This window comes from Meles meles, chromosome 17 (genome assembly GCF_922984935.1).
Source record: "Meles meles chromosome 17, mMelMel3.1 paternal haplotype, whole genome shotgun sequence".
NCBI classification, from domain to species: Eukaryota; Metazoa; Chordata; class Mammalia; order Carnivora; family Mustelidae; genus Meles; species Meles meles.
In genome coordinates this window covers 51,577,073-51,595,121 of record NC_060082.1, presented here as the reverse complement: position 1 = coordinate 51,595,121, position 18,049 = coordinate 51,577,073, and the positions used below count along the sequence as shown (strand labels likewise).

At 45.9% G+C, this 18,049-nt stretch overlaps 1 protein-coding gene across 7 annotated transcripts in view; it reads left to right on the top strand.

Annotated features, from left to right (window-relative positions):
• Positions 1-18,049, top strand: part of CACNA1E (calcium voltage-gated channel subunit alpha1 E) — a 501,197-nt gene that overhangs the window by 400,834 nt on the left and 82,314 nt on the right. For all 7 annotated transcript variants that reach the window (XM_045982501.1, XM_045982499.1, XM_045982497.1 and 4 more), the window contains exons 10-14: positions 10,668-10,783; positions 15,098-15,151; positions 15,768-15,857; positions 16,800-17,009; positions 17,754-17,866. In XM_045982501.1, the coding sequence (XP_045838457.1) occupies positions 10,668-10,783; positions 15,098-15,151; positions 15,768-15,857; positions 16,800-17,009; positions 17,754-17,866 (583 nt within the window). The remainder of the gene's footprint in view (positions 1-10,667; positions 10,784-15,097; positions 15,152-15,767; positions 15,858-16,799; positions 17,010-17,753; positions 17,867-18,049) is intronic.

The following is an 18,049-nucleotide window of genomic DNA, read 5'->3' as shown; positions in this document are numbered from 1 at the left end:
ACCAAAAAGCTGTTTTACCCTCCATCCCCCAGCCCATGTTCCAATGAGACCAAGAGGACATCGCAGCCAACACACAACTGCCTATCTGACTTCCCCCAATTTCTCTTGATTTCAGAATATTTAGGGTTGAAGAGGTTTTTTTCTGGGTATCTAACCCAAATTCCCCTTTCCCGGAGCAAACATCTTATCGGAAGACTGGCCAAGTTCCTCTGGGAGCAGTGAAGCATTTTGGAAACATGGGCTCCGGAGAGGAACAGGAACATGACCATGTGGCCATTTCTGTGCTTGGCAAAGTCTGTCTGCATATGCTTCTGCGTGCGCGTGTGAGCATGTGTGTATGTGTGCCAGTGTGTGTGTGACGAAGCGTACAAGCGTGCACAAGAGTGTGGGTAAACAGATCTTTGAGTCACACAGACCAGCCCATCCTGGCTGGCTTTGTCTTCTCTTTGGTTACCATGACAGCTGCAAAGGCCTCTGCATCGGTAAACAAAGCTCCGGGTGTGTACTGAAGCAGGAGGAGAGGTCTGGAGCTAGAGAGTCACACAGGAACCAGAGTCCTCCACAGAGTGGTTCTTATCACAGCAGACCTACCAGAATGCCGTCCTCACTGTCTAGATTAATGCAGAGCTACCTGGCTAGGTGCCTGGTGACTCTGAGGTGACATAACATGGGCAGGAATTTCAGGCGGGAGCAAGGCTTCATTGACTCTCCCAGGTTAGTCCTGGTGACTTAGTTACCTCATGGTAAGTTCCAGCAATGTGAATGACCAAGCACCCTCACATCAACCCATGGACCAAAACTGGTCACCTTAATGCAGTGATACACAGATTAGCCCTTTGTGGGTTATCTGGCAGTGACCCCTTTATAGGTCTATAAATTCATGAACTATAAACTCATTTTAATATTTACCTACATATGACTTGAAAGAGAACTTTGCCTTCTCCCTGAACACTTCCCACCTCCCACTGTCACACATGACACTGTTTTGGGTGTTATACCTTGTGTGAGATTATCCATATAATTCTTCCACTTCATCTGCTTGTGGATAATTTGTAATTGGCTGTGTAGGAATAGTTGATTTTTTTTTTTAAAGAAATTATGCCTCTCATGTGAACTGCTGGAAAACAAAAGCAATCACAAATATAAATTCACCACCTAGGCTGAAAGAAGAAAATGGTTCTTAACCAAGCAGAACATGAAGATCAGCTTTCTTCTTAGTTCCCATTACTGAAATTTAGAAACCCAAACCTTGCACGCCTAAGTGACAACTAGAATAGAGGCTCATTCATGCTTAGCTTCAAGTCACTTTCCTTCCATCTATGTGAGGGCTCTGTCATGGGAGGGAACTGCAAATTATCCTCCTGGACCCCCCCCCCCCCCAAAAAAGGGTGGGGGGAGGTACAGCTAAAACTATGGATCACAGAACTGGGTAAGAAGTGTCTGCAGTGAAACACAATTTGGATTTTTACCATCATCCAGTCTTTTACAGGAACCCAGTCTGGACTCCTAGAATAACCCGATTTATTCCTGTGGTGGGCTATGAGCAGAGGGAATGATTGACAGGGAAGTTGAGACAGAGGTCACTGCCACTTTGTGAGCACAGAGGTTATCGGGATACCTAGCTCTGAGAACAGACCTGATAGTATTTTTGCTACCTCACCTGAGATTTATTTTTGTTCCCCCTGTTTGGGATTCTGGATTCTAGATGCATCCCATCTTGAGTTCTGTTCTGTCTGTGGGTATTTTTCCACTGGATGGAGCAAATGAAAGGGGGTTGATTAGCCATTCTCATACCTTAAGCCACAGGCCAATGCAAAAAGGGCTGAGGAGTTATGAAAGCTTTCCACTGTAAGCCAGAGTTCCTTCTTTTAAACTTCCTTGCTTGATTCTAGGGAGTTGGATAAATTGAGATATTTGGAGGGCCACTCTTTGAAGTACTTTTCAGTAGAAAGTTTGGCAGTGGTCATCTGAATGACCAAGTAATGTAGCAGTTCTATGCTTTATCTTTGCCAACATCATCATCTGAATAACCCCAGGATCCTCTGTGAAAAGGAGAGGGTACTCAGGTCTTCAGGGAAGAGGGGATCAGTGGCAGGACACGTGTTTCCTTTTCCTCGGGGCCAGGCATATATATACTCCCAAGAATGGTGGACATATTAGATCTAAGTTTAGAATAGACACTTACTTTTGATAGGTTTTGGAATTGAATCCTGTCCGTCCCTGTTCTCTCTAGAATGTAATATGCATATAAATCATTGATGGCTATACTACAGATACAAAATCAAGCAATATATTACTAGCTTTACTAATGCCATGAATTTTATACTGGGTCTTTATTAACCCAGCACAGAACAATGGATTTTTGTGCTCTTCTCTCAATTAAAAAGATTGTCCTTTTAGAAAAAGCACAAGACTCTGTTTTTAGGTCCTTATTTTCCTTGACCTTGAGCTGAAACTAAGTCCTTTCTGATTTCAAATGTTGACATCTAGATAGCATGTAAGACAGCTGTGGAAATGGCACTTGACCTCACTTTGGAATATATTACCTTGAATTCTGGCTCTGTCTTCTGCCGATGAGTTGATCTTGGGCAAGAGCCTTTCTGGATCTCCCAGGGTTTTTACAAATATAAATGAAATCATTTATATGAAAGCGATTCATAGATTAGAAATGTCACCAGGGTGCCTGGGTGTCTCAGATGGTTAGGCGTCTGCCTTTGGCTCAGGTCATGATCCCAAGGTCCCAGGATCAAGCCCTTCGTCGGGCGCCCTGCTCAAGGGGAGTCTGCTTCTCCCTCTCCTGCTTGTGTTTTGTCTCTGTCTCTCTCAAACAAATAAATTTTAAAAAAATATTTAAAAAGTTAACAAGTCACAAATATGTTATTTGAATATTAGGTGTTCTTCATATGTTATTTCCATAGCCTGTGAAATCTACCGTAATAACGGGCCTTGGATCCAACTTCGCAGGGTCTTGTTGGAATGTGGTACAATGTAGGCTCTGCTTGGTCTCGTGGAGCCCATAGACTAACTAGTCAGGGAGATAAGCCATGGGCACAATTATGTCGACCAGGGAGGGGTGACAGGTGTGAAAGACACTGCTACCAGACTTTGTGCCCTAGGCCCCCCATGGAAAAACAAAACTGAAAAGTCTCCTTGATAGACATAATACAGAACCTTCCCCCTACCCAGCCCTTCTTCCTCCACGGACACAGGGGCCGCTCAGGAATTATCCCCACTGGTGCTTATTCTTTGCTTTACTTCTTTTAGCTAAGAGGCTTCTTTAAAAGACCAGGGGATTTTGTTAGGCTCTGGGTTCTTGAGCTCTGCCTGCTAAGAGGCCCGGTGGAAGCATGAGAGTTCACGGGGGCCTGTAGTGGCAGTAGAGGAGAGTAGGGAAGCCAGCTGAGGAGACCCAGAGCCAGAAAACTTCCAAATACACAAGGAGGCTAGACTGGGGTTTGTTGGCCTCTCTCTCCCACTGGAAATCAAGCAACATGGTAATTCTGGGGGCCAGGTAGAAAGTGACACACTGCATGCGTCATGGACTGATTCTGCAGAGATTTTAGTGGAGCCAAACCAAGGGAAACAGCGGTGGTGGTGTCCAGGAATTACCTGACCACTGCTGCTCTCCGGCTAGTTCACCTGCCTCCCTTTGGGCCAGTATGAAGTTGGAGTGTTCCTTCATTTAAGCCTTTGGGAACCAGGGTAGAGCTATCAGAATACTCTCCAAGTCAGCCTGGATATTTTTAATTAAAAAGAAATCTATATTGGGCATATTACCCTGTGCCAGGACTAGTCTGTCTAGTCTGAGAGGATGCAGAGTTGAGTAAGACATGGAATATTTTCACAAGAGGCTCACATAGTCACATGTACAGCTCACCACAGTGAAGCCTGGCTGGGAGATGAGCTGTAAAGGCACAGAGAAAAGAAAGAATGGAGGCTGGAGGTTGTGGAAGGAGGAAGGAGAGGAAGGGAAAGCTGAACAGATGAAGTGACATTTCAACCTGGCCTTGGAGAAGGATTCTGACAGACTCTGGCAGTTAAGAAGGGATTCTCGGCAGAGAAGCGGTGGACCAACCCTTGAGAGCTGTGCTGCATTCTCCAGAACAGGGAGAAGGGTGCTGCTGCGGGAGTCAGCCACGCTGGCTGCAGGCAGGTGGGTGGGTGCGAATGATGGGAGGCGAGGCTTAGAGGAAAGGTTAGTATCAGGCTGTGAAAGACTGTGAAGGTCATGTTAGGTGTTTGTATTCCATTTTGCAGAAAATGGAGGAGGCTGTGGAGGAGCAGAGGAAGAATAGAAAGAAAATGGGATGTAGAAGATATGAAGGTCTTGGTTGCTCTTAGTGGCTCTGTGTCCTTGGACACTTGCTCTCTCAAAGGGCCACTTAACTCCCCTTAGGTTCAGTGTTCTGGGCTAGAAAATGGTGCTGTTAGTAATGATGCTCACCCTAGATGCTAAGGATTATTGTGTTCTGCTCACAACCTGCTTAAATTCTCCTTTTTTCAAGGTCTTCCTTAAAATATTACCTTCTTTTTAAAACTTTCTGGATCCCCAGAGTATCGTTGGAAAGTCAATGCATATATATATATATGTTTCATATATATACATATATATATATGTATGTATATATATGTTTCATATGTATATATATGTTTCATATATATACATATATATGTATATATATATGAAACAATAAAGTAAGTAGCATATAAATATGCCATTGGGCTAGACAGACATGGGGGGCATGAAGAGCCTGGGCTCTTAGAGCAGACAGGCCTGGGGTCCAATCCTGGCTCTGTTTCTTACTGAAATTTGAACAAGCTGTTTAAGTTCTAAATTGAGGATGAAAATACCTGTTTTACCTTCTTCTTAGAGGGATTATAAAAAATATGAGCAAAATGTGTGAAGGTGCTTGGAAACTAGAAGGTGTTCAACAAATGTTACTCCCTGCGGTTATCATTTTAGGTTTGGAAGTGATCAGATCTAGTGTGTGTTTTAGAAAGTGTGTGTGAGATGGATAAAGTGAAAGGAAGAGAGACAGGTGGTTGAGAGACCATGAGAGTGCTTTTGCAATAATCCAGGCAGAAAAGGATGAGGCCCTGGACAACACAGTGAGGACAAAGATGGAAGGTAGGTCCAAGTGCTGTTTGGGGGATAGAACCAACAGAACATGGCACTAATTGGACAAGAGGGATAGAAAGAAAATAAAGAAATAAAGGTAAAAACTTTGGTAGATGGTAATGCCATGAACCAAGCCAGCCCCTTGTTTCTTTCTAATTGTTACAATCCGGAGATGAAGGAAAGGAAAGGGGGTGCCCCAGGGCTTCTGTTATTCTAACTCTCACTGGCCCTGTACTCTTCACTTTGACTGTTTCTCCTCTCTATTCCCCCACAACACTGTTGGTAGAACCTGCTGAACCTGAATATGAGCCCAAAATTTGTCCCTTAATGTGCTTTATTCTCAAGCCCTCTGCCTGACCATGATAAGGTGTCCATACCAAGGAATCCATATATCTTGGCAGGAGAGGCTGAATGAGATTCCTCCTCTTCCCCTGCCCGGGGGCTGTGGCATGTCCCTCAACCCCTGACTTGTTTCTTCTTCCCTGGATATGAGCGCTATCTTATTTTGGGAGGCAAATTATGCTCAGAGGCTAAGTTCGTCTTTGCCAGCAATTTATTTAACATTAACATAAGTTAATGTTAAATGACACTAATTAAATAATATTAACTAACATATTTAACATTAACATGGGTTTACTGCAGGAATTTTACAAGCCAATAGTACATAGGATAATTTCTCTTAATAAGCTAATAAAGAAATAACATACTCCAAATCAATGACAGATTAATCACACTATTGTTCCAGGTAAGGGAAGATGAAAGGAATAAAAGACAAATTTAGTTGAGGTATACCTTGATACAAGTTGGTACTGGGAAGAGACAGCTTAGCCAACTGAGAGCTGATGTCCAGCTACCAGTGCAAAAGTAAAAGTCCTGAAGTGCAATATGCTAGAACATATTGTTAGGATACAGGGGAACTAGTGTTGATGGGAAGAATGTTCTTCAGGGGGCTGCTGTTTGACTTTCCCCACTGCCTGTAAGTGTCACCTTCATAGATGTCCACAATCACCATTTTTATTCAGCATATACTGGAAGTCCTAGCCACAGCAATCAGACAAGAAAAAGAAATAAACGTCATCCAAATTAGTAAGGAAGAAGTAAAACATCCACTATATGCAGATGACATGATACTATATCTAGAAAACCCTAAAGACTCCATCAAAAAACTACCGGAACTGACAAATTAATTCAGTAAAGTTACAGGATATAAAATCAATATACGTAAATCCATTGCATTTCTGTACATGAATAATGAAGTAGCAGAAAAAGAAAAGAGAACAATTCCATTTACAATTGCACCAAAAATAATAATATACCAAGGAATACACTTAACCAACTTAACCTGGCCTATGAAAACTATAAAACACTGATGAAAGAAATTGAAGATAACGGAAAGAAATGGAAAGCCATTCCATCCTTGTGGATTGGGAGAATAAATACTGTTAAAATGTATAAAATAATCCACAGATTTAATGAGATCCCTATAAAATACCAATAGATTTTTCATAGAACTAGGACAAACAGTTCTAAAATTTGAATGGAAATACAAAAGACCCCAAATAGCCAAAGCAATCTTGAAAAGGAAGAACAAAACTAGAAGTATCACAATCCTAGATTTCAAGCTATACTACAAAGCTGTAATCAAAACAGTGTGGTATTGTTATAAAAGATCAATGAATAGAAAGCCCAGAAATAACCCACAATTATATAGTCCATCTTTAACAAAGGAGGCCAAGAATATGTAATGGGAAAAACAGTCTCTTCAAAAATGACATTGGGAAAACTGGACAGCTACATGCAAAGGAATAAAACTGGACCACTTTCGTACACCGTACACAAAAATAAACTCAAAATGGATGAAAGACCTAAATGCTCAGACCTGAAACCATAAAAATCCTAGAAAAAAGCACAGGCAATAATTTCTCTGACATCAGCCATAACATATTTCTAGATCTATTTTCTGAGGTAAGGGAAACAATAGCAAAAATATTGGGATCACATCAAAATAAAAAATGTCTGCATAGCAAAAGGAATAACAAAACTAAAAGCCTACAGAATCAGAGAAAATATTTGCAAACAACGTATCTGATAAAGGGTTAGTATCCAAAATATATAAAGAACTTCTACAACTCTACACCCAAAAAATAAATAATCCAGTTTATAGTGAGCGGACACATGAAAAGATATTTTTCTGAAGAAGACATCCAGATGGCCAACACATCTAGACACATGAAAGGATACTCAAACATCACTCATCGTCAGGGAAACGAAAGTGAGATACCACCTCATACCTGTCAAAATGGTGGAAATAAAAAACACAAGAAACAAGTGTTGGAGAGGATGTGGAGAAAAAGAAACCCTCATGTACTATTGGTGGAAATGCAAACTGGTATAGTCACTGTGGAAAACAGTATGGAGGTTCCTCAAAAAATTAAAAATAGAATGATCAATAATTCCACTACGGGGTATTTACCCAAAGAATTAAAAAAAACACTAATTTGAAAAGATATGTTCACCCCTATTGCAGCATTATTTGCAATAGTCAAATTACAGAAACAGTACAAACGTACATTGGTAGATGCATAGATAAGGAAGATGTGGTATGTATACAGGATGGAATATTATTCAGTCATAAAAAGAATAAAATCTTGCCATTTGCAACAACATGATTGGATCTAGAGAGTATAATGCTAAGTGGAATAGAGAAAGACAAATACTCCTATGGGAATTTAAGAAACAAAACAAATGAACAAAGGAAAAAAGACCAAAAAAACTACAAAATAGACTCTTAATTACAGAGAACAGATGGTTACCAGAGGGGAAGGAGGTGGAGGGATGGGTGAAATAGGTGAGGGGGATTAAGAGCACAGTTATCTTCGTGAGCACTGAGTAAGGCATGGAATTGTTGAATCACAATACTGTACACCTGAAACTAATATAATGCTGTATGTTAACTTACTGGAATTAAAAAAAATAAACTGAAAACAAAAAAAATGTCTGCTTTACTAAGGCTGGAGCCGATTGCCCCAAGGTCTTCAAGGAGCTATCTTAGATCGGTATAGTGTAGGCTTGCTCAGACCGGATGCTCTTAGATTGTCCTCACAGACTCTGTTCACAGTTTAATATTCCCTTGCCATCGCTGTCCCTTCATACGCTCATTGTTAAGCCCCCAGTGGGGTCCCTCAGCAGCTGAGTTCTAAGGGGCCAGAACAGATGAGAATGTGACATCCTGACACAACTGACTTCATTCTTCATCAAAACCAGTTTACTGGGGCGCCTGGGTGGCTCAGTGGATTAAGCCGCTGCCTTCTGCTCAGGTCATGATCTCAGGGTCCTGGGATCGAGCCCTGCATCGGGCTCTCTGCTCTGCAGGGAGCCTGCTTCCTCCTCTCTCTCTGCCTGCCTCTCTGCCTACTTGTGACCTCTCTCTCTGTCAAATAAATAAATAAAATCTTTAAAAAAAAAACAAACCAGTTTACTTCTGGGGGCGTCTGGGTGGCTCTGTTGGTTGAGCATCTGCCTTTGGCTCAGGTCATGATCCCAGCGTCCCGAGGTCGAGCCCTGAGTCCACCTCCCAGCTCAGCAGGGGAGTCGTCTTCTCTCTCTCCCTCTGCCCCCACCCCTTGTGTTCTCTCTCTCTCTTGCTCACTCTTTCTCTCTCAAATAAGTAAAATATTTTTTTAAAAAAACTTCTAAATACATCTTTTTCCCTCTACTTTGTCATATACAAGCAAAGTAAGACAACTTCACTTAGGTCATAAGCAAGTGAATTTGAAATCCTATCAAAGAAATACACGACAAGGGAGTAGCTGACGGGACCCACCGTGGGTGCTGGGCTGCTTCTCTTCAGGCTTCGCCTCTTTAATTATGGGGACACCCCGAGGAAGTTCAGCAGCTCCCTGGGCAGCAGGAGCACTCCTGGGCCCCGGCTGGAGAGCATTCCTCGGGTGAGCGGCGCTGTGGCCTGGAGGGCTGTCTGGTGATGAGAAGGGCTGGTAGAGCGGGATGCTGACAGGTGTCTCAGCCCGTGCGCCTTTATCGATGCCCATATTGAATGTGTTCGTCTTCCTCTCTGCCACAGAGCCCTCCTGTCTCTTCTCCCTTTTTTCTCCCCATGGGACTTTAGGATTGTGGCCGTTTTGTGCCACAGACTCTGGTCCCCTGCACCTGTCAGTGGACTGTGTCCTCTCCCTGATCTTTGCCCTTGGCTTACTCTCTGTCCCATTATCTCCCTCCCCACAGCTCCCTCCTTCCCACTACCTTTCTCTTCTAGCCAGGGGCCCTTTCTGTGTTCTTCCCTTTCCTGTTTAACCTCCGCCAGCCATCTTCACACACAATCAGCCCTTCGAGGCATGGGTGCTCTTGGTCTCAGGGCCACGGGCCGCCAGAGGAAGCACAGAGCTGTGGTTTGACTCCAGATCCCAGAAAGTTACTTCCCTTCTCGATCCTTGGTGTTTCACCACCTGTTAAATAGGAATTTTAATAGCGCTTATTACTTCCTAGGGTGCCTGTAATGGATTAAATGAGTCCATGGGTCTGAAAAACGTCATAGAGGGCTGGCACGTAATTGGTCAATATACATTAATCACGGTTGTTATGAAAAGCACAAAGGCAAGGTGGCCCCTCCTGGGGGGGGTGCTGAGGGTTTGAGTTGTAGCTGGGGAAACAGAACATAGCACTTGGAACCCTGGTGTGTCCCATGACTAAGAAAGTACCTTTCCAGATAGAGCGGGAACACGCAGAGGGTATTAGGACTGATGGGGACGAAAGCGATCTGGAGAAGCTTCATGCTTGAGGCGGAAGGAGTGAGGTTTCTGGGCAACATTTTAAGATCCCTATGGCCCTGCAATTGCACTGCTGGGTATTTACCCCAAAGATACAGATGTAGTGAAAAGAAGAGCCATCTGTACCCCAATGTTTATTGCAGCAATGGCCACGGTCGCCAAACTGTGGAAAGAACCAAGATGCCCTTCAACAGACGAATGGATAAGGAAGACGTGATCCATATACACGATGGAGTATTATGCCTCCATCAGAAAGGATCAAAAGTTGCTACTTTTGTAGCAACATGGATGGAACTGGAAGAGATTATGCTGAATGAAATAAGTCAAGCAGAGAGAGTCAATTATCATATGGTTTCACTTATTTGTGGAGCATAACAAATAACACGGAGGACCTGGGGAGATGAAGAGAAGGGAGTTGAGGGGAATTGGAGGGGGAGATGAACCATGAGAGACTATGGACTCTGAAAAACAATCTGAGGGTTTTGAAGGGGCAGGGGGGTGGGAGTTGGGGAACCAGGTAGTGGGTAATAGGGAGGGCACGTATTGCATGGAGCACTGGGTGTGGTGCAAAAACAATGAATACTGTTACGCTGAAAAGAAATAAATAAAAAATCACAGTGCCGTCTGGAACAAAGGAGGGGGGACTCCAGGGGTAGAGGAGCACCTGCTCTGGCTCCCTCGTGCTTCTCCATGCTTCACCCGTCCTCTTCGTCCTGGCGCTGCCCACCTTCACTACTCCTGCCTCTCCCCCTTCTCGTCCACAGGGAATTTGCCAAAGAGAGAGAGAGAGTGGAGAACCGGCGAGCGTTCATGAAACTACGGCGGCAGCAGCAGATTGAGCGCGAGCTGAATGGGTACCGGGCCTGGATAGACAAAGCAGGTGAGGCGTGGCGGGCTGCACCGACCTCCCTGCAAACAGCCCCCTGCCCCTGCCCCCACTGCTTCCGTTCACATGGGCCACCCTGGCCAGAGCATAGAGAGGTGCTGGCTGCCTCACCAGCTGTGTGGGTTCCCAGCTGGTTGCTCTTGCTTCCTCTGGGGTCTAACCGTTCCCTGTTCTACCAAACACCTTCACGGGGCCCGAATTTTAGCAAGATGAGGTGAGTGAGAGGGCACAGAGCCCAGTCCTAGAGCTGAGGTTGGGTGGCTAACATTTTACACTACTGCTAACAACAACAACAACAACAATAATAATAACACCAGCAGCAACAACAATCCATTCATTCCATGAATATTTATTGAGCGCTTACTTTGTGCCAGCACCTGTCTTAGGATCTTGGGATATGGCAGGAAGCCTTTTCTTGCAGAATTCATTCCCCTCTGGCTGGGGAAGGCAGAGATAAAATGATAAATAAGTAACTTGTAGGAAGGTGACAAGTACACTGGAAAATAGATCAGGGTAGGGTTATGGGATGTGATTTTAAATAGGGAAGTCAGGGAGACCCATTTTGGGGAAAGACTCGAAGGAGCTGAGGCATAAGTCGTGGGAATGTCTGAGAGGGTATTTCAGTGCCAGGGCTCTAGTGTGGAGGTGGGCCAGGAATATTACAAGACCAGAAGAAGGAATGAGTAAGGGGAGACGAGCAGGAAGACAGGGTGGGGGCAGTCATGGGAGGAGGAGGCAGACTTTATGGGCCACTATAAGGGTTTGGGGTTTTCCTGTAAGCGAGGCAAGAACCACTGCATGGTTTTGGGCAGAGGGGGGAACATGGTCCGACTGAAGATCTGGAGGGTTGCTGCACTGAGAGTAGACAGTAGGAAGGCAAGGTCAGAAGGAGGGGTGTTGACCGCGAGGCCACTGCAGTAAGCGAGTAATGGCGGATGGCGACAGCTGCTTGTTCCTGTTCCCCGAGCTATCCCCTGTTCCTCACTATAAGGCTCAGCATCAGGAACAGTTCTTGCCCAGCCTTGAGGATAGGTCCAAACCGATCACGATTTTATTAACCCACAGAGCCACCAGATTCAAGTTTGACTGTGGCTCCGCTGCTTATGAGAGGTATCGATCACCCCATATCTGTCAGCAAAATGGATACATTTTCTTCCCTTATTATTTTAAAGATTGCATCACATTGCTGTTATATATCTTTATTTTCATCCTGAGCAAAGAGTAATTTATTTTAATAAAAAAATACACTTGACAGCATTTTCCCCCCTCTATTCCTGGTAGAAAGCATAGCACAGATGTGAGGTCTCGCAGGAGAAATTTGGAATGTGATTTGATGCTTAGCTGCCTGAGCCGTACTCTGCTACATACAGCAGCTCTCGAATGACACCATGGCCCTCCCGTTCTAACCACCGACTCCCAAAAACTCTCTCTCGGTTTTGGAGTCAACCTTTGATCACCTCTCCGGGGTGAAAGTGTGTGTATGTGAGGAAAAGTGCCATTTCAAAGCCAGATTAAAAACCTCCTCCCAATTAGGACCATCTGCATTTCTTGGCTGCCTCTGGAGGCCTGCTCCGTGCCCACTGACAGCGCTTCCAAATTTGCCCTTTCTTCTCTGAGGCTCTCGTGGAGGGGGGGGGGAGGTGAACCTCTCCGCCTTCCTTCCAGAATGGTAACTCAGCCTGACAGAGCAGATCTGCCTCCAGGTCTGGCAGGCAGCTTGAAGTTCCCCACTGTCCTTGGCCTCCTGGGTGGAGGAACCATCTGACAGACCGCCCCAGTGAGCAGGCTAGCAGCAGAATCTGGCACAGACCCTTCCCCGCCCCGTCCGTGACCCCACTCGTGGTCAGGCAGCACGGGACGCTGTTCTCTGTGGCTCTGCTCTTTCCGTACATGCAGAATTCCAAGGCTTCACTTTCTTCCAGTTGGCAAAGCCAGCTCTCTCCTTCTAAGAAAAAAGACGCACTGCGACGTCAAATTGTGCTTCCTGGCCCTTCCCTTTGCAAATGGGGTGTGAGTGAATCAGAGACATATGGGTTACATTTCCCTGGAAAGACACTCTCAAGTTCGAAAGAGAACTTGGCAAAAGGCAGTGGGGGAGGGGGGCATCTCCACACCCAAAGCCCTCAAAGCACTTCTCAGATACACAGCAGCCCTACACAGCCTCCATCTGCCTTGGGGGTCCTCAGATCTGCCCACCCCGGCACCCAAGCACTTTACACAGCAGACGTGACCCCCTGGATGAGGTCATTCACATTGCCACGAGGGCGATTTTAACAAGTGCCTGATTTTTAAACGATGCCCTCCTGAACGAAGAGCGTGGGCTGTGCTTGACTTTAAAACCCTCTATGTCTGCATAAAGGAGCATCCCACCAATACCACTTAACCTGTTCAGTTAGAGTTTTGCCAGAGGCTGTACTTAAAAAAGAAAGCCAAACGTTTATGATCTGGTATAATGTGTGGTCCCCTCCCAGCCCCAAACTGTTCCCCTCCCTGGGAAGTACATTACATCCTCTCTGTTTTATATGCAGGTGGAATGATGGTAATGACTTTACCCTCTTCTGCTTGTCCTCTTACTTGTTACAATTGCTTCAATTAAACCATTGTTTAATAGGGCCTGCTATAAGCTTCTCCCTGGCAGCTGGGATCTCAAGGAGTGATTGCTCGAGGCCTCCGACAGCCCCTCCTGTGGCTGAGGTGGGGACAGGGATCAAAATTCATCCACATCACTCCCAGAGGGGACTCAGAATCCTGCCAGACATGGGACAGAAGGGCTAGTTTGTAAGTCTGGAGGGATGCTAGTGAGGTTTATTCTAAACAAGTCTTCCTGGAAAAGAATATCCCGCTAGTGAGGGCAAGTCCTGGAACGCAGGACTGTTTCTGGGGAGGATATGAGCAGAATACAAGGGACTGTTTGGTTCTTTTCCAAATACCAACAACCAGACTCCTCATTCCAACACTGACCAGCATTTCAATTCTCCAAATGGGTCCCCAACAATTCAGTTCAGTTCTGACACTAAATACCACCAGAAATTAGCTCAGATCCCACAGGTTAGGGACTTAATCCCACGAGCCTGCCCTTGCTTCACACAGCACCCATACACGGGGTGCCCAGGTGGCCTGCATTTTTGCCTGCCTGACTACAAATTTATAGGGCTCCAGGTTTGATCATTCCTCAAATGACTTCCAGAACTCAGGAAAACTATTCTTACTATCACCAATTTATTACAAAGGATTCGACTCAGGAATAACCCAATGGAAGAGATACCTAGAGATGGAGGCAAGGAGCCTCCATGCCCCCTTCAGGCATATCATCCTCCCAGCACCTCGATGTGTTCACTAACTCGGAAGTTTCCTGAGCCCCATTATGTTGGGTTTTTGTTTTTTGGAAGGTTCCATTACATAGACCTGCTTGATTAAGTCATTGGCCATTGGCAATTAAACATTCTCAAACCCGTCACCCATTCCGGGAATTAGGAGAGGGAATGGGGCTGAAGGTTATAGCCAAATATGTGGTTGGTTTTTCTGGTGACCCGTCCACATCCCCAGGTAACACAGTCCTCCTCCACAATGAGTCATCTTGTTTGCATACAGATGACAGTAAATTCCAAGGGTTTTGGAACTCTGTGCCAAGCAGGTGGACAAAAAATATTTGTTCGTTCTATCAGAGGGACAAATGTATGATGGGCCTAAGCCTCTTCCATTCAAGCAAGGCAGACTGTGGGATTGGGGTAAGAGGAAGCAAGCCCACAGGTCCTGCTTCCCTGGGCCATTGACATCTTCCTCTCCTCCTCCTCCAAGAAGGAGACAGGCTCAAAACATGGTCTCCCTCCCGAACCGGGCAATAGATGCTATGCCTTGGTAAACCCTGTACGTGCTTCAGACACGAAACACCAAGGAAGCTCCTATGGCTAGAAGAAGGTTACAGAACCTGGGTAGAAGGAAAAACAGAAATAGAAATTTTTCATTCCTACCAATTTAGGAGATTTCACTCCTACCAATTTAGTTAAAAAAAAAAAATGAGGTCTTGCTCACAACAAGTGTTATCAGACACAGAGCTGAGTTTTACCAATCAGCCTCCACGCACCCCCTCATTACAGAACTTCCTTTCTGCTCTGATGTGCACTCAGGAGCTCCCTCTGTGACCCTGGCTGTCTTTCTGATGCTGGTGCCTGCACAGAGCTGTGAACTCTGTGCGCGCTCTCTCTCTCTCTCTGCTACCCTGGAGCCACAGCCACCCTAGGGATTTTTCATTTTGCAAAATAATTTGACATTTACAGATAATTCACTAAACCATTTATTTTCATATAGAGGAAGTCATGCTCGCCGAAGAAAATAAAAATGCCGGGACGTCAGCCTTAGAAGGTAAGGACGCGCTCTGGCACATGCCCGCATTTGTGGCCTCTTCGGCCGTGGCCATCTCTTGATAAAAGAGGAGGGGAGGAAAAAAAAAAAACAAAAAACTAAAAGAGGAGTGCCCTGGGATTTGAAATGAAAGTCTCCCTGTCATAAAATCTGTCGTGCTTTAAAATGAAGGGAGTTGAGTCATGGATTTAAATGCTTTTTAAAGTGATGGAAATGAAATCTTAGAGCTGCTTTGTTCTAAGGCATGGGATTGATACCGTACAATGAAAAGACCATCACACACCCAGTGGCACGTAAAGGGATCTTCTGTGAAAATTTTGGGGCATCCTCTTGGGACCACTTTCACGAGCAGGAAGTGGCATTGTTTTGGAAGAGCCACAACAAATAGATAGGGAGCACCTACTTACCTACCGCATGTAGATAAGGTCTAGCGAGGGTTCTGGAGCCCGTGTGTTTCGATGTGCTGCTGAGCATGGGAGCCGTGTTTCTACAGACACAAGGGCTGCAACGCAGCTGCCTGTGTCACAGGAGCCCCTGACACACAGTCCTGAGCTTTGACCTGAATGATCTGGTTGTTCTCGTGGTCTTTCACCGGCCTCTCCCTTCCCTGGTGTAGTGCTTCGAAGGGCAACTATCAAAAGGAGCCGGACGGAAGCCATGACTCGAGACTCCAGCGATGAGCACTGCGTGGATATCTCCTCTGTGGGTGAGTGGAACCACTTAAGTCGTCTTTGACTTGTCTGAGCTCCCGTAAGAAGAAAGATCCTGTCTTTTGAGAAGCACCATGAAGAGGAATAGAATCGAAAGAAGCCAGAATTCAGGGATGTCATTAAGGAAGGACTTGGAAAGCGAATCTAGAGAAAAATGGAGCATGAGGGTTAAGGCTAAGAGTCCCACCCAGATCCTTCAAGTGCGGCAGGTGTCTCCCATTTGCATCTCTAACTATCCGTCCTGGAGGTGATCATAAGAACCCACTTTGGGTTATTGTTCAGAGGATCCCAAGTACCATTGCTTCTGTGACCCCCATTTGAGGACCTGCCATCATTTCCCTGACCACAGTGGCACCCACCCACTCCCATGTGATAGTTCAACAAATTCGTACTGGCAGCTCTTAAATGGTCCCTCTGCAGTCCCAGGTTCTCTTAGATATGCTGGCTAGTGGCAGATTTAACCTCCCAGGAAAAGGGATGGCAGATTTCTCCCTCTTCCTTCACTTCATCCTTAAAAGCAGATGAGGTGTGCAGAACCCGTTGCTGCTCTCGACTGCCAGGGGGAGAAATCATCACAAATGCAGCAAAATGATTCAAGTGCCTGAAGCATATTTAAAAGGAAAGGCCAGAGAGAAGCCCAGTCTGTTAAAAACATAAATGGCACCCTATTAGGATTCAGGACACTGGGTTCATGTCTGGTGTTGTACCCAGGGATCCTTTCAGTTTCTTAGAACTGAGAGTGGCCAGTGAGCAAAAGCAGGGATCTCTGCTACAGAAGCTATGTAGCTCACCCCATGGGGATTCCCTGGGCCTGTGATGGGGGGGTCACCTAGCCCCCCAGGACTGAAGCTGTCCACCTCCCCCTTTGACTGCCTCCTTGCCATGGAGGGTAATCTGTCCTGTAGCCTCATTCTTCTTCCTTCCTTCTCTCCCCTTAGGCACACCTCTCGCCCGAGCCAGCATCAAAAGTACAAAGGTGGACGGGGCCTCCTATTTCCGGCACAAAGAAAGGCTTCTGCGCATCTCTATCCGCCACATGGTTAAATCCCAGGTGTTCTACTGGATCGTTCTGAGCCTCGTGGCTCTCAACACCGCCTGTGTGGCCATCGTCCATCACAACCAGCCCCAGTGGCTCACGCATCTTCTCTGTAAGTGGCCAGTGAGTGCTGGCCAGCGTGGTGCGGCTAGATTCGGGTGTGAACATGAGTGGACGGGCGTCATGCTGGGCCCGGCAGTACTCTTGGCAGGGAGGGCAGAGTTGGTGGCCTCAAGGGGTGGGGATATCCCAGCACTGGTCCCCTTGTCATTCATGATCAAATTGGATCAATCTTTCCCGATAAGACCACAAAATGGGGTTAGCCTTGGGTTCTCAAAGGCCTTCACTTAATATCGTAAGGAGGCTAAATGGTGTAGAGAGTTTTAGTCGCCTAAGTCCTGGGGAGAAAGTTCTTAGGCCAGTGGTTACTTCTAGTAGACCAAGATGGGAACTTCTAGGTTGGCTCTGGGCAGGGCTGCCACTGGTGTGAGTGGGACTCCAGGATGCTGTCACAGGTGGGTGTGTGTAGGGCGATCCGGCTCTTTCATCAGCGCCATGGTAAAGCCCGTTCTTTCTCTCCTGAGAGCCATATACCATTTAAAGGCCAGTGACAAGCCCATCCATTGAGAGAGAGCAAAGGTGATGTGTGGAGTGTGCCTGGGCCCCCCGGGTCAGAGTGTATCCAGATATCATCAGGTTTTTCCTGCCATTGACCTGACATGGTCACTGAATGTCTTTGCCTTTGGGTCCTGCTGGTGTCGAGGGCTCCTCTGTAAGGTTCAGGAGGTTGGGCTGGGGGGGGTGTGGGAGCCCAAGGCATCTATGAAACAAATGCTTCTGCTCTTGATGCTTTCAGACTATGCAGAGTTTTTGTTTCTGGGACTGTTCCTCTTGGAGATGTCCCTGAAGATGTATGGCATGGGGCCTCGACTTTATTTTCACTCTTCATTCAACTGCTTTGATTTTGGGGTAAGTGGTCCCGAGCCCGCCTGTCCTCCTGCTTCACGTGGATATGCCACAGTTTGAGATAAGCAGCTTGCTCCACTGCTCAGCATGAAGCACTGAAATCAGAATTTAAAAAGGGAACCAAGTAAGTTAGCTAAAGGGAGGGCAGGAATGAGGAAATCCTTCCCATACCAGGATTTATTTATT